At 37.6% G+C, this 17,467-nt stretch overlaps 1 protein-coding gene across 1 annotated transcript in view; it reads right to left on the bottom strand.

The window, feature by feature from the left end:
* SREBP (Sterol regulatory element binding protein) overlaps positions 1-17,467 on the bottom strand; it is a 127,336-nt gene that overhangs the window by 102,416 nt on the left and 7,453 nt on the right. The window contains exons 2-3 of the mRNA XM_090372392.1: positions 9,523-10,142; positions 1,443-1,663 (exon numbers count right to left, since the gene is read on the bottom strand). Coding sequence (XP_090228518.1) covers positions 1,443-1,663; positions 9,523-10,142 — 841 coding nt within the window. The remainder of the gene's footprint in view (positions 1-1,442; positions 1,664-9,522; positions 10,143-17,467) is intronic.

Genomic DNA, 17,467 nt, shown 5'->3' with positions numbered 1-17,467 from the left:
ATTATGTAGGTGTATATAACTATAAATGAAGGCAACAAGAGGCTTCATTTACTACACTTCATATTGTGAATTCTTTCACAAAAAGTTGCCTGAATCTCAGTTGAATGCTCCATAGCTGTCTCCTTGTTCAGTTGGCATGCAGAAACCCTACGTGTAAAAGCTGACATTATTCTACAATATGAGAGACACCAAAAGATATAGGGAATTTAAAGTCTTTGCACCTTTTAGTATCATTTATGTTGTAGAATCAAGTCACAATTGGGTTGTCCGTTCTTACACTTAAGAGGCCTACCTGTTCATCGACAAGAAGGTAACTAATCTTTGAAATGGTGCTACCTAACTGAGAATAAATAGCAGTATATTTCTCTTTTTAAGAAGCAAGAATCAGGCAACTCTTTGTGAAGGTATACACAATATATTATACAGTATAATGATACGTTTCATGCAGTTTGTTTATCTTCATTTATACAGCTATATAATAAATGATGATATTGCACCCTCAAAAAGTGCAAGCTACATAGGAGAAGGGTCTCACTGCTTTATTCACATTACAAGTGCCTTCTAAAATATTCCTTCTAATTCCAATGCAGTGTAGTGTATAATACATATAATCCCTTAGTATAGCACTTTGCACACATTTTATATAATACTAGTTACACATATATCAGGAGGTGAATTAAAAGATAAGTAAAACAACAGTAGAACTTTAAATACAAGGTTTGAGTACTAGAATTTTTGCTAATTTCATTATTGCTAATTTCATAATTTCATTATTTCATTAGTAAAAACTGGTTATCATGTAACAGAAAATATTGCAGTATTTAATATCAATAAAATATTTTTTATAGGCAATTTACTTAAAAAAATTTTCAATTTAGCCTCTGGGACAACTATATTGGGTCAGAGGAGTTCTAAAAGTGGATTTGATCACGAGACAGACAGAACTCTGTACTTTCTTGCTGACAGCTTGTCTACAGCAAATACATGAAGATACTTGCCCATCTTTCAAAATTTGACATATCTCAGCAAAAAAGAAAAAACTTAAATTGCATCATTCAATCTTGCCATTTCCCTGCTAATTAACCCAAAGCAACCCTATAACCCTTGAAAAAAGGCACCATCAGTTTTACTAGGACATTAATGCTTGGGCATTGCAAGCTAGTCTTGGTGAGGTCTCTTAATTCTTAGAAGCCTACCTGATATTTGGTGGTATGCTATCAATAACCATTTTGTATTTCTGCAATTACTGCAGATTAAAATGTTGAATAAAAATGTGTATGACAACAGCATCTATAAAGACATTGGGAAATTTAAATTTAACATCACGATTGCACAATTTAAAAAAAATAATAAATAAAAACTGCATTAAAAACACTATTAATTGTTTTCATCACTATTGTTAACACATGATTATTATAAGTAAATAAATTGGATAAAATTACCTGTTTATTGGAAGCTTATCAGCATCTAAAACAACAGGAATGCCAGCTGCAAGTATTGTGCCTCCATTTTGTGCTGTAACAACTGTTTGAATTGGTGGGGAAGATGTAATTACACCAGTATTAGCTGATAACGAAGCAGCAACTGTGGGAATAGGAGCGGTAGTATATGCAACTACTTTACCTTCACTTGCTTCCTTTAGCAGTTGGGCTTGAAGCAATAACTAATTGAAGAAAAATAGTAATGGTACTTTTCTGTAAATACAAAATCGATATTTAAAGAAGACTATAATTGAATTTGAAATCAAGCAATAGATTAAATATTAAAAGTCTTCACAGCTGTCACTTAATTCCACACTACACTTCAATCTTGATATTTATAATTGAAGGTCAAAAATAGTGTCACTCAAACATAAGGATGCAGGATTTGAATATGGAGAGAGTGCAACATGTGCACAGAAAAGGCAGACAAGACAGGAGGGAAGGGGATTACACTCTTGCACAATTTAAAAAAAAATAATAAATAAAAACTGCATTAAAACACAATATTAATTGTTTTCATCACTATTGTTAGCACATGATTATTATAAGTAAATAAATTGGATAAAATTGTACTTTTTCTGACAGAATCTCAGTTATCGGTTGATTCAACTACTGCTCATCTCAGATGCCCAAATTATTCGCTGTATGATTCCTTTCGCCTCAAAGGTGGTACTTGTGCATATGTCCGTTCTGATATTCCCTGTCAGAGACTTGGCAATTTGGAATCTCCTCTCTTTGATCTTCTCTGGCTTAAAATCTCTCTACCTCATTGTGTCAAATTCATCTGTTGTCTCTACCGTTCTCCCAACTCGACTAATCACTTGGAGCTCTTTAACTTCCTCTCGTTGCAACTTGACTTTCTCCAGTCCAACTCTCCTAACAGTGAGGTAATTTTCCTTGGTGATTTTAATGTTCACAACCCCAGCTGGCTTCCGTTTTCTAGTCACACCGACCCAGCAGGTCGAAATGCTGAGGCTTTTGCAATTACTAATGACCTAGCACAGATTGTTCATTTACCTACAAGAATACCGGACAATCCTAATCATACAGCCAATACGCTTGATCTTTTTCTCAAAAACAACCCTTCTAAGTACACGGTCAAAGTGAGAGCTCCTTTAGGCACTTCAGATCACAACTTGGTGATTGTCTCTTCTCCAATGGAACCTTTATCTCATGGCTATTCCCAACCTCGTGTTGTTTGGCATTACAAGAATGCAAAATGGGATGACCTGCGAGACTTCTTTTCTTCTTTTCCTTGGTCGGATTACTGTTTCAAAAGTTCTGATGTCAACGTTTGCTCAGATCGTGTCAGTGAAATTATTCTTGCAGAAATGGAATCCTTTATCCCACACTCCACTTTAAAATCTCGTCCTTTATCTAAACCTTGGTTTTCCAATAAATGTGCTAAGGCTGTCCAAGAGAAGAATGTTGCATATTGTAATTGGCTTGTTTCTAATTCTTCAGTTTCATTTCCTGCCTACACCAAAGCTCGCAACAATTGTAAAGCAGTTATTAATCAGTCCAAACTAGAGTTTGAACAGGCTAAGAGTAGAAAACTTGCTTCTTGCCCTAATGGTAGCCGAGCATTCTGGTCTCTTGCCAAAGCTATTGGCCGCAACTTTTGCCCATCTCTACTCCCACCTCTTTCCAAACAAGATGGTTCTGTTGTCACTTCAGCCAAGGATAAAGCTGACCTGCTAGCATCCCATTTTTCTTCCAGCCCATGTATTAATGATCTTGGTAAAACACCTCCCACCATTCCCAACTCACTCCATTCAATGCCTCCTGTGGTCTTCCGTCAAAAGGATATCAGAAGGATTTTGATGAATCTCGATGCTAAGAAAGCTCCAGGTCCTGATGGTATTTCTCCACTTGTTCTCAAAACCTGTGCTCCTGAACTTACTCCTATTCTTTGCCGCCTTTTTTCACTTTCTTATTCTAAAGGTGTTTTTCCTTCTGCTTGGAAATTTGCTCATATCCAGCCAGTTCCTAAAAAGGGTGACAAATCCCTCCCATCCAATTATCGTCCCATTGCAATTACTTCTACTCTTTCTAAAGTAATGGAGAAATCAATTAACCGCCAACTCTTAAACTACCTAGAAACCTTCCGTCTGATCAACGATCACCAGTATGGATTCCGTCAGTGTCGATCCACTGGTGATATTCTGGCTTATGTTACCCATTTATGGACTAATTCAATGGAAAGGTTCGGTGAAACACAAGTAATTGCTCTTGACATCTCAAAGGCTTTTGATCGTGTTTGGCATAAAGGTCTTCTAAACAAGCTTCCATCTTATGGTTTGCCAACTGTTTTTAGTAATTGGTTATCCAGTTTTCTCTCTGATCGCTCACTGAGGGTGATGGTTGATGGCTCTCTGTCTTCTAACTTCTCCACTAATGCCGGTGTCCCCCAAGGTTCAGTTCTTTCCCCCACTCTTTTCCTCTTGTATATCAATGACCTCCTTCCATTGACTGGAAATCCTATCCATAGTTTTGCCGATGACAGCACATTGCATTCAACTTTCCATTTTGAGAAACCTTGTCCTGCTCAATCAGTTTCAACTTCTTGAAAATCTGCTACCAATTCCTTAAATGCCGATCTTCAGGTAATTCTCCAGTGGGGCAAAGACAACTTAGTTGATTTCAACCCTTCTAAAACTCAGTCTTGTCTTATATCTCGCAAAAAGGATTCTTCTGCTCCTATGCTTATCTTTAGTGACACTCCAATTTCTAGGCAAAAGGATATATCTCTTTTGGGGATTACCCTGACTTCTAATCTCTCTTGGCACAAGCACATTACAAATATTGCTTCCTCTGCATCTAAAAAACTTGGTTTTCTCTTTCGCTCTCGGCGTTACTTTTCTTCCAAACAGTTGCTCACTCTGTATAAATCGCAAATCCGCCCTTCCATGGAATATTGTTCCCACATCTGGGGTGGTGCCCCCAAAACCTCTCTCAGGCTTCTTGATTCCATTCAGAAGAGGGCAGTTAGGTTAATTAATGATTCATCTCTAACAGAGTCTCTCCACTCGCTGTCTCATAGACGCACTGTTTCTGCTGCATGCCTCTTCTACAGATACTTCCATGGGCACTGTTCTTCTGAATTAGCTTCTATAATTCCCGCTCTCTCTTTCAAAACAGTCCGAACACGTGCCACCACCAGCCAACATCCATTTACTGTCCAACTTCAAACCCACAGAACCAACTTTTCATCTTCCTCATTTATTCATTCAACTGCCATTTTCTGGAACAACCTTCCTTCATACGTATTTCCTGAAAATTACAATCTACAGAAGTTCAAGTCCAATGTCAACAAATATCTTCTTTCGTCTTCTCAATCTCCAACCCAAGCACGGTACTAAGTACTATAGGTTCTAATACCTCTCGTGTTTGGGGTTCACATTAAAAAAAAAAAAAAAAAAAAAGATAAGTATAACAAACAACTATACAGAGAAATAGAGTGGGCCAGCAAATCAGAATGTCTTATAATGGAGGATTTTAACTTTCCAGATACTGAGTGGAATTTGTGGGTTGGTCACTCAATCATTAGTAAGACTTTTGTGGTTTTATTGGATGACAGTTTTCTACAGCAGCATGTTAGAGAGGCAACAAGAGGAAGCAATACTCTTGATAAGATTATCAGCAGCAATTCTTCATGCATTAAGAATCTGGAGGTTAAAGACTCACTGGGTGGCACTGATTGCAGTATGCTGATGTGGGATTTACTTAAAAAGCCATAAGTGCTGTCAAGGGTAAAGGGAAGGGCTTTTGCTTTCATAATGGTAACTACAGTGGTCTCAGACAGTTTTTAAATTCTATACAGTGGGACCATCACCAAATTTTAAGTGGAAAGCATTCAAGGAAATAATCACAGAAGCTACTAGGCTTTTCATACAAACTAAGAAATACCATTCCAAGCTTAGATGCTTAATGAATGTCAGATGAACTGATGAGATTGTGGAAGAGAAAGAAAATACATGAGATGAATATAAATTATCAGATGATACAGAGCCAATAATTTATATCTAAAACAGCAGTAATCCCAGAGCTTCAAATAATTACAATATTATTTTTTTGCATCTGGTTCCTTTGTTACTGCATCATAGTATCCAATCAGATTTGATCACGAGATGGACGGAACTCTGTACTTTCTTGCTGACAGCTTGTCTACAGCAAATACATAAAGATACTTGCCCATCTTTCAAAATTTGACATATCTCAGCAAATCCATGCTGTGACTGCAGTATAATTAAATTCCTATCTAGATGGCCCTGCAGTACTTCTTTAACCAGACACTCCATCATTTTCCCTAGAACAGAATTGAAGCTAATTACTCATGTCACCTTTTGATTCCCCCCCCTCTGTAAATTTAGGATACATCTTCACATCTCCAGTTCATAGAGACTTTTCCTGAATCCAAAGATGCTCTCATAATTATATATAAGAGTATGCTTATCTCCTTTGCTGCCTCCCTTAATATAATTGGACAGATCCCATTCACCCCAGGCACCTTTCTTTATATTAAGCTTCAAAAATTTCTTTAACACTCTCCTCTCAGTTATCACAAAATCATTTAGCTCCCTGTTAGACTTTCATAAACTTCTGTCACTCCATTCCCTAAATAACTCCTAATGCATGAATGCAGATGCAAAATACATTTTCAATTTGTCAGCAACCTGAGCAGGATTCAACATCAAGTGAACCAATGTGATTCAATCCCTCCTTTCTACTGTTAATATAAATAAAGAAGTCTTTGCCGCTTTTCTTGGCATTCTTTGCCAGAGACTTCTTGTAATCTGCCTTAGCTTGCCTAACTTCCTTTGTGACTTGATTACAGACTAATTTATATCTACAACAGCAGTAATCCCAGATTAACATAACAACTGTGATACTACACTAAAGGTAGTAGTGCAAAATGAAAAAAGACCTGGGGTAATTGTGCTGTCAGTTATGAAGTTCTCCAAATAGTGTAGACAGGCTGCCAGGACAGCTCATGGGGTTTTATCAATGATATACAATAACTTTGCTAATAGGGATAAGGTGATTACCCCATTGTACAAGGTAATGGTTATGTTGTATCTTGAGTACTGCATACAGGTCTGGAGGTCTCATTTTAGGAAGGATGTTGATCTGCTGGAATGGGTGCAGAGATGGGCAACGAGATTGTTTAAAGGAAAGAAAGGGTAGTCTTACCAAGAAAGGCTTCTGTTTTGCAAATTACAGCATCTAGAGACTAAGGCACCTGCAAGGTAATCTGATTGAGGTGTTTAAGGCTTTGAATGGATTGAGCAAGCTCAATGCTGATGGCGCTCTTTCTCTTGCTCAGACTACACACACACACTAGGGGATAAATTCAAATTGAGGAAAGGATGGTTGCAGGATAGATGTGCAGAGGTTTTCCTTCAGCCAGCAGGTGGTTGATCATTGGAACAAAATTCCATCAGTTGTTATAGAAGTGGGTAGTTTGAATAAAATCAAGGAAGAACTAAGCAAATTACTGGAGAGGATGTGGAAAATTTTTTTGTTTTTTTGGCTGATGCTTTACAAACTTGCTTTTTTGCATCATACTCTGCCTACCACTACTACTACTAATAATAATAGGTGACAATAAATGCAATACTACTTTTTTTAAATCCAAATATTTAACACATTAGCTTTAGATATTTAAAATATTAGCTTTAAATTGTTTAAATCTAATATTTAACAACTGAATTATTTCATAAAAATTGCAGTGTGTGTGTGTATAAAAATTGTACAAGTGTACATATGTGTCCATATATGTTTTTAACTTTAGAAGTGTGTTTGTGGGACAATTTTTCATATTGTGTGGGTTGAAAAACTCAGAATAACTCAACAGGAACCATATTCCCTCTGCCTGATATTAGTTAACCTATAGCTTCAATTGAAGAAGACTAGAAATTCCTCCAGCTATTGATGGGAAGGAAGCCCAGATGAGTGGCAGAAGGCAATGTATCGTGCTGACTAAGCTACCATTGAGGACTCATCATTTAAACTTTTGTTAATTGTATTAGTCCCAGCAAACTAAAAAATTTTGAGGAGTCTTTTGGGTATTATCTATCTTGGAATAATACATCACAAGATACACAATCAATGATCTCGTGACTCAGAGGAATCACTCATAATCATTCTTGTCTACGCCATGCAATCCTAAGTTTTACCTACCTTATTCACCCTTGAATTAACAATTAAACTGGTCAACACACAAAATTGAACATGAAAATCACTTTAAAATTTGTCAATTGGCTCTTGTTTTCGAATTACAGTTGTGGTCTCACATTAGCAAGTTACTCTACATTATCAACTACAGCTCTCTGGCAAAATGCATGGCAACATCGCAGTTTCAGTACCATCACGCTTTTATCGTGTGATTAGCAATTGTTGCCTCTCTCTGCATCACGTAATAATTTGTTGTCGCCTCAAATGAATCTTCAACTCTGTTGCAGTAATCCTTGAATACAGCTAGGTACTGGGTGATTTGTTCTCAGTTAATGGTTCTCTGAGATTCCTACTTTTTGCAGAGTATTTGTGTCATGTAAGATTAACATACCCCATAATTATGTGAACAGTCCGGATCACTTTTATTACGTATGTGGAGAAGTCATGTTAGCTTCAAAAAGCATCCCTTAACTTGAGCCATAAAAAATGCCTACTTCTTATACTTTGGATGTAAAGCAGGTGACCAGGACAAGAACTGGCTCCACACATATACTGCACTACTTGTTCATCAAAACTGAATGCGTAGGTGAATTGAAAGGGACATTTTATGTCTTTCACAATGCCCATTATATGGAGGAAGTTGACAAATCACATCACACACTGTTACTTCTGTATGGTGCCTCCTATTAGAAAAGGGATGACAATGAAGAAAACATGGACAGTGATGTACCCAAATATACCATCTGCAATTCGCCCCATGTCTCATAGTGAAGTACTACCTATTCCTGAACCACCCAACCATTTTTCTGTACACTCTGATGAAGATGAAGACACTGATGAACACCAACTTGAACACCAACAACACAAAGAAGTACAGCAGCCATCTACGCCAAGGGATCCACCATTTTGTCCAAACCTTTATCCTTCTGAATCACATAACATCACAGAAAGTGAGCTTAATGACCTCATCAGGGATCTTGAACTGCCAAAGAATAAGACAGAGCTTTTCAGATCATTCTGGAATCTTCCAGATCAACCTGTGAAAGTGACAACATTTTGTATTCGAAATAAAGACTATGATAAATTCCATCAAACAGAAGGTAAACTCACTGTTTGTAAGGATGTTGATAGTCTAATGGCAGCAATGAACATAAGAAACACAATGAACATATTCCCGTAGAATGGCGACTATGTATAGATGCTTCTAAGGTTAGCCTTAAGGCTGTGTTATTACACAATGGTAATATGCTGCCTTCAATACCTCTTGTGTATGCCATCCACAAAAAAGAAACATACGCAAACATGGAGAACATCCTCTTAGGTGTACACTATCAGTGTGGATGAAACAGGTCTAAATTATAAGTTACCTACAAAGACTGGCAAAAAAAGTGTAGTTAGTAGCAAAAGGATATAAAAAAATCCTCTTAAAAAGCATACAACTCAATTTGCAATAATGGTATTCTATATCTGCCTACTAGCTGCAAGCATACTGAACTAAGCAGGGAAGGGGGTGTCAGTTAAGCAGAGGTTGGTTAAGAAGGCCTCTACTTTACTGGGAATACTCAGCGAAAAGGAAGCATGCTAGGCATAGGAGAGCTTCCATTTACTGAGCAATGGAATTAGAATTCAAACTCATCTGGAGGCTCTGAAAAACATTTTCTAGTATTTTCTGTTCCTCATAAAGTTGATCAGTCTCCAAGGGCAACTATGGCCCTTGGAGACTGAACAACCTTTGTCCCCCATAAGTTTTCCTCTCATGACAGAAAAAGAGACAACAGAGTATGCATAACCATCTTCAAAATTAAACATAGAAGTAACTGCTAAACATTTATCAAAAATAGATTTTCTAAATGATAAAACTCACCTGTTGAACTTTCTGTGAAGGCATTTGACTTAACTGCTGTAAAAGCTGCTGTTTCTGCTGTTCTTTAATTGCTGCAAGGATATCATTAACAGATGGGGTAGTATTTGTCAAAATTGGTGGAGGTGAAACTTCAGTTTTAACTGTGTGTGAAAAAGGATGAACTACTACCCTTTGCACAGATGATGGAGTGGATGTCTGAAGCTTATTTGGGGTTTGAAGCCGGGTCTGCTGAGCCTGAAGCTGTGAAGGAAATGAAGTCAAACAAAGGGAAGGAAGTTGCTGGGGTTGAAGCTGTGAAGAAGTTGGCTGAGGTTTAATCTGAGGAGTTATTTGTCTTTGTGGCTGGGCTATGTGAATGACAGTAGCACTTGGTGGTTGAGAAATCTGTGATGCAACTTGGACACTAGGAAGAGAAACTGGCACTGAATGAACTGGTGAATTATGAGGAACATGACTAGAGTCCCCTTGAAAACTTATTGAACCTTCATTCAAATTTCCAAGCAAATCCAATTCCAAGTCTTCTTCCATTGATCCCAACAAATGATCAGATGTACTAAAAAGTTCAGAGTCAAAAAGATCTGGGGTCCCGGTATGGTCCATGTACATCATCTGTAGCATTTCTATAAGAAAAATAATTTAAGTATATTTACTGTATTTATATATGCGTTAAAAACACAAAGAACATACAATATTATATGTCTGAAAAACTTCACAACTGAAATCCTTAAGTTGGAAACAACTGTGACATGCATACTGCAGCATTACAGAATTGTGAAATGATGTGCCTTGCTTTTTTTTTTTAAAGCAGATACTATATCAACATGCATGCTGCCTACTTGCCCAAGTCTCTGTTACAAACTTTCATCATGTACTATTACTTCCTTTCTATGATGACAATTCAAAAAAAAAGGCAATTTGAATATTAAATACAGTACTAAAGTCAAAGAATGATGATATTTCATTTTTATTAGCAAGCAGCCAAAGTCAGAATGCACTCTTGTGTACATCAAACATACTAGAGTAGTGTGATCCTCTAGTACTAAGACAAATTTAAACACAAAGTTTGACTGCAGCACACATTGTGTCCCATGCTAATGTGGCTTGAATATGTCAGCTATACTCTCAAACTGAACTGAAATTTTGGGATACCCAAAATTCATCATTCATGATGATCTATAGCTAATACCTAACATTTTAGTTAGAACACAGTTAGTAATCTGTGTTCTTTAACCAGAGCAATAACTCAGGCAATACTGTCTGCCACTTTTGAGGTTGTTGGATGATCAGAACAGTCTCCACTCACTTGGTGAATCTCTGATGATTTCACTCCCTCATAGACAACAAAAATCAAATTACTGAATGTCGCTCAACAATGGTGCAAACTGAAAGCAGAGCTGACTTGCATTGCTTCACAAGACACACTAAATGTATTCACCTGCAGTTGCTTTGATTTGCATAACGACTCACTGGTCATAATGTTTTGGCTTTTAGTGTATTTGTTTATGTAATTAGTTTATTGTAAATTAAATGACAGTAACAGAAAAAAAAATATTTATCTATCCTGACACCTAGTCAATTCAGTTAACTAAATGACTATCTCAGTATGTTTCTGAATTCAATTTGGTTTTTTATATCAGGCCAATACGAAACTAAAATGGCTTCTCAATGCTGACCTCTCCTGCTCACAGCTGATACTATACTAGCTATGAGCATGTCAACATGAACTTATTTTTATATATTTAAGTTCAATTTCAAACCAACAATCAATAATTTGCAGTCATCTGTAACATTTCCTCATTATTATTATTATTATTATCCATATGATGCAAGGAAGCCTGAGGCTTATGCTGCACCAGGAAAAAAAAAAAAGTTCCCAAATAACCCTAAGAGAGAGAGAGAGAGAGAGAGAGAGAGAGAGAGAGTCAAAAGTAGAAGGGAATCACCAAGAAAGAGAAGAATGATGATATCCAGCTCAGGATCCTGGCACACCCAGGGTCCTGAGCATAAGCCTCAGGCTTCCTTGCATCATATGGATAATAATAATAATAATGAGGAAATGTCACAGATGACTGCAAATTATTGATTGTTGGGTTGAAATTGAACTTAAATATATAAAAATAAGTTCATGTTGACATGCTTATAGCTAGTATAGTATCAGCTGTGAGCAGGAGAGGTCAGCATTGAGAAGAGATAGCAGTTGCTATTGTTTCCGTAACTGTACTCAAAAATGTACATATAAGTGAGTGACCACACTATTTAGTCCCATGTTGTATTCACTGTTAAAAATTGTTGTAGTATATTAGATCAATACAGAATAGCATAACATATATCTGATAGTGCAATACGTAGCACTGTATTAGGAATCTGTTAGCTTAGTATAGTATTGTCAATTTTCATAATCAACAGTCAAAAAAAAAAAACTCCCATTTCACCCCTCCATTCATTCCAAATGCCTGTCCAGCTCAGCCTTAAATTTATTTAGAGGCTATCAACTTCCACAACAAAAGATGGAAGTCTGTTCCACCAATCAACCACCAGGTGGCTAAAGGCAAATTTCTGCACATCTATTCTACAACTGCCTTTCCTCAATTTGAATCTATGCCCCCTCAGGTTCTTAACCCTCCTATTGTGTTCGGGTCAATATGACCCGGTTGCCTTCTTTTAATGCCCATAAATCCTATATTTATTTAAATATTTTGTTGCCGCTCTATGACTTTTACTAATTTACCCTAATAACGATGTACCTAGATTGACAAAAAAATTTTACAGTTAGTTTTTTTATAAATGTAATTGTTACACTTATTGTGCTCGGGTCAATATGACCTGACGATCAGTTTTGTTAAAATTTAAGGAATGAGAAGCGAATTATTATCATAAATGATTGTATTTTATTAGTTTTGTTTTATTTTCATAGAAATAACTTACATTGCCACATTTCTTGACCAAGTTTCAACATGTGCATTTGTGCACGTGGTGAACAACAAGCTGATGCTTCTTGACACTGGTGGGGGCTTGTTGGTGCCTTCTCGCATATATCTGACAGTGTGCACTTGTGTGTCAGTTTCTCGGTAAACATCAAGCTTGGTGCTACTATAAGAGACAACAGTAGGAAGATAGGAAGAAATTTTTGAAGATGTGTACTAAGAAACTGTTGACAGACAGTGAAATTGAGAATCTTTTGTATGCTTCTGATGGTAATGATAGTATTTCTGAAGTAGAGGACCATTTGTCTGAAGCAGAGGTGCATAGTGAATCGGATGATGGAGAAGTGGAACCTACGATTTCAGACAAAGCTGTTGTGACTAATTACATAACCTCAAAAAATGCCAATATAGTGTGGAACTGCAACACATCTAATCAACAAGGAAGATTTTCGTCGGAAAATATTATTGCATTGAATCCTGGACCAGCAAGGTACACTACGTCTAGAATATATGATATTAAATCCTCCTACTGCTTATTTTTTATGCCAAAATTGTAAACTTAATTTTGAAGATGTCAAATTTAGAATGAAAAAGAATTTATGGTGACCAGTTGCAAGAACTAACAGTAGTTGAATTAGAAGCATATTTCGGCCTACTGCTTTTAGCTGGAGTGTATAAATCTCATGGGGAGGCAACCTCCAGCCTATGGGATGAAATGCAGGCCGCCCTATATTCAGGGCAACGATTCCATGTAATTTCACGAATAATTCGCTTAGACGATCAAGGAACTCGATCACAACGGCACCAGACTGATAAATTAGGTCCCATGTGGGACTTGTGAGATGAATGGGTTGCAATTCTACCTACGGTCTATAATGATAACGAAAATGTAACAGTAGATGAGCAACTGGTACCTTTTAGAGGCCATTGCCCTCTAAAAGGTACCAGTTGCTCATGGGGAGGCAACCTCCAGCCTATGGGATGAAATGCAGGCCGCCCTATATTCAAGGCAACGATTCCATGTAATTTCACGAATAATTCGCTTAGACGATAAAGGAACTCGATCACAACGGCACCAGACTGATAAATTAGGTCCCATGTGGGACTTGTGAGATGAATGGGTTGCAATTCTACCTACGGTCTATAATGATAACGAAAATGTAACAGTAGATGAGCAACTGGTACCTTTTAGAGGCCATTGCCCTCTAAAAGGTACCAGTTGCTCATGGGGAGGCAACCTCCAGCCTATGGGATGAAATGCAGGCCGCCCTATATTCAGGGCAACGATTCCATGTAATTTCACGAATAATTCGCTTAGACGATAAAGGAACTCGATCACAACGGCACCAGACTGATAAATTAGGTCCCATGTGGGACTTGTGAGATGAATGGGTTGCAATTCTACCTACGGTCTATAATGATAACGAAAATGTAACAGTAGATGAGCAACTGGTACCTTTTAGAGGCCATTGCCCATTTAGGCAGTATATAGCCAACAAGCCAGCCAAATACAGAATCGATATTTGGACTTTATGCAATTCTGTAAATGCTTATGCATATAACATGCAAGTATACCTCGGAAAAAAAAGGTGAACCTCCAGAAAAAGGCCAAGGTAAAATTGTTGCGCTAGACATTACTTATGGTCTAAAAGGGCAAAACGTAACGTGTGATAATTTTTTTACATCTTACGAACTGGGGCAGATGCTATTGAAAAGAAATATTACCATGCTTGGCACTATTCAAAAAAACAAGCCTGAACTGCCAACCAAATTGGTCTGCAACAGGAGGGAAGTCCTTTCTTCAAAGTTCTACTTTCAGCAATAAAACAACAGTAGTTTCTTATATTCCAAAATGGAATAAAAATGTGACACTCATGACCATCTTCCACCACAATTCCGGTGTGTGTGGTAAAGATCATAAAAAGCCGTTTATGATTTTAGATTACAATAAAACCAAAGGTGTTGTACATACTTTAGACAAGTTGGTTATAACATACACATGCAGACAACAAACTAAAAGATGGCCAATGTCTATCTTTTATAATATCATGGACGTTTCTGCTTATAATGCCTATGTTCTGTGGTGCAAAGTAAATCCAACTTGGAATGCTGGCAAACTTACAAAACATTGACTATTTCTTGAAGAACTTAGTTGATTGCTCCCTTACTGCAAGAAAGAAAACACCTTCCTCGAAGTATTCCTGATGCTGAAATGGTTAGAAGGGCATGACCATCAACCAACACTGCTAAAGCAGGGAACAGCCAACCATAAATAAGCATAAAAGATGTAATTTTTGTACCTCTTCAAAGGACAACAAAACCAATATATATGTTGTTATTGTTATTTTCGGTTTTTAGGAGCATTAGCAACTAAGGCCATATTGCCCCGAGGATGTGCGGTGGTCATTCCCTGACCTCTCCGCATTTGGTGGTCACGGTCTAATCAAGAAGCGTGTGCTACGCACTATATATGTTGTAATTGTTCAAAATACATATGTAAAGCTCATGTATAGTACTACTGCCAAGACTGTAAAAAACTAAATGTATGATATAACTACTATGTTTTTCAGATGTACGTAACAATTGTTTATCCATTACTGCTGTTCATAAACAAAATTTTGGTCAATAAATGCTACATATATTTTTATTTCTTTTATTATTTAGTAAACACATTACTGTCATATTAATTTAACACCAATAGAACGACACCCATAGACACTCGGGTCATATTGACCCGAACACAATAAGTGTAACCAAAATGCGACCACAATAGGAAGGTTAATCTGAGCAAGAAGAAGAATCCCATCAGCATTCAGCTTACTCAACCCATTCAAGGCCTTATACACTTCAATCACATCACCTCACAGTAGCCTACTCTCCAGGCATTGCACTTTGCAGAACTTAAGCCTATTTTGGTAAGAGCACCCCTTTATTCCCCTCACCAATCTTGTTGCCCTTCTTTGAACTCGTTCTAGCAACTCTATGTCCTTGCTAAAATGGGACCTCCAGACCTGTACACAGTACTATAGGTGTGTACTGACCATTGTTCTGTACAACGGCATAATCACCTCCCTGCTGTGTCTTAATTATTACAGCAGTCTTGTCTAGATGATCCTGGAATGCTTCTTTAACCAGTGATTCTATTATTATCCCCGGGACACAAGTAACTAATAGGTTTACATTACTTGTGTCACCTTTTAAACCCCCCCTTTGTGAATTGAATTGGTGACACATTTGCACACCTCCAGTCCATGGGGACCTCCTCTGAGTCCAGGGAATCTCTCATAATTATGGCTAAGAGTTTGGTTACTTCCTTTGCAGCTTCCTTTAATATAACTGGATAGATCCCGTCCACCCCAGGTGCCTTCCTTATGTTTAACTTCAACAATTTCTCCTCCGATTTGCTCTCAGTTATTACAAAATCACTTAGCTCCCTGTTAGCGTTTGATAAACATCTGACATTCTCCTCATTGAATAACTCCTTGTGTGAATGTAGATGCAAAATAGTCATTCAGTTTATCAGCTATCTGAACATGATCAAAATTCAACCCATCTATGTTAAGTGGTTCAATCTGATTCATCCCTTTCCTTCTAGAGTTTACATAAGTATAGAACTCTTTGCTGTTTTTCTTTGACAAAGATTTCTCATAATCTGCCTTTGCCTGCCTAAACTATGTTGTGACTTGATTACAGACTAGCTTATATCTGCCATAGGCTTCTGTGTCACCTGCTAATTTATATGCATCCCATGCATTTTTCTTCTTTTCCACAAGCCTCATTAGTTCATCTAACATCCATTCAGGCCTAAATCTTGAACAGTATTTCTTAGTTGCTATGAAAAGCCTGATAGCCTCCAAGGTTAAGTCCCTGAAGGTGCTTCCCATTTAGAATTCAACGTTGGTAACATCATCAGTTGATCTCACTGTACAGAATTTAAAAACTGTCTGAGACCCCTGTAGTCATCTTTACAAAAGCAAAAGCCCTTCCCTTTATCCTTGATGGTAGTTACATCTTTAAGTAAATCCCACATCAGTACATTGTGATCACTGTCACCTAGTAGTTCTTTTATCTGCAAATTCTAATGCATGAATAATCACTGCTGATAATCAGATCAAGAGTATTACTCCCCTGGTTGCCTCTCAAACGTGCTGTTAGAAAACAATCATCCAATAAATCCAAAAAAGTTTTGCTAGTGTGCAAGTGACCAACCACAAGTTCCAGTCAATATCTGGAAAGTTAAAAACCCCCATTATTAAGACATTCTGATGTACTGGCCCACTCTATTTCTCTGCACTATTGCTCATTATACTCATCAGATTCATTTGCCCTATAACACACACCTACTCTCTTTTTTTCTTTCCCAGTGCATAAGTTACACCAAACAGACTCAACATTGCATTGCCCACCAACGTCAATTGGATGCACTTCCTTAGATTTTATGTGTTTCTTAACTAACAGCATAACCCCTCCTCCCTTCCTGTCTATTCTTTCTGTACACATTGTACTCCCCAAATTCCAATTCTGCACTTTTTTTTTTTTTTTTGTATTTGTTGGCGCATTGGCTTCTGTGGCCATAATGCACCTCCCAAGGTTTTTGCAGTACGTTGATCTAAGCCCGAGGCGGGATTCGAATTCGCGACCTTTGGGTTGCTAGGTAGGCACTTTACCCACCCAGCTAATTCTGCACTGCTTATATCTGTGTGACACCATGTCTCTGATATCCCAACAATATCCGCCTTTGATGTCTTGACTAGCACTTCAAGCTCATCAAATTTATTAACTATACTCCTAGCTTTGGTGTACATGCACCTGTTCCTACTCTTAGTTACCCTAACGCAGCCCATGTATTTACTTGTTCCACTGACTCCCAGCAGTCCTGGACATCTCCATTACCTTACTTTCCAGGCTGCTGCTCAATCTAATAGCAGTACAAGAATCACTTTTGCCTCTGCCTGCAGCCACTGTTAACCTGTTAGTCTGTGTATCCACCCCAAGCTAGCAGTTTTCCAACCAACCTAGCA

The sequence above is a fragment of the Mastigoproctus giganteus genome, chromosome 1, assembly GCF_048544385.1.
Source record: "Mastigoproctus giganteus isolate SK-2022 chromosome 1, ASM4854438v1, whole genome shotgun sequence".
NCBI lineage: Eukaryota > Metazoa > Arthropoda > Arachnida > Uropygi > Thelyphonidae > Mastigoproctus > Mastigoproctus giganteus.
This window is presented reverse-complemented; position numbering and strand designations above follow the sequence as displayed.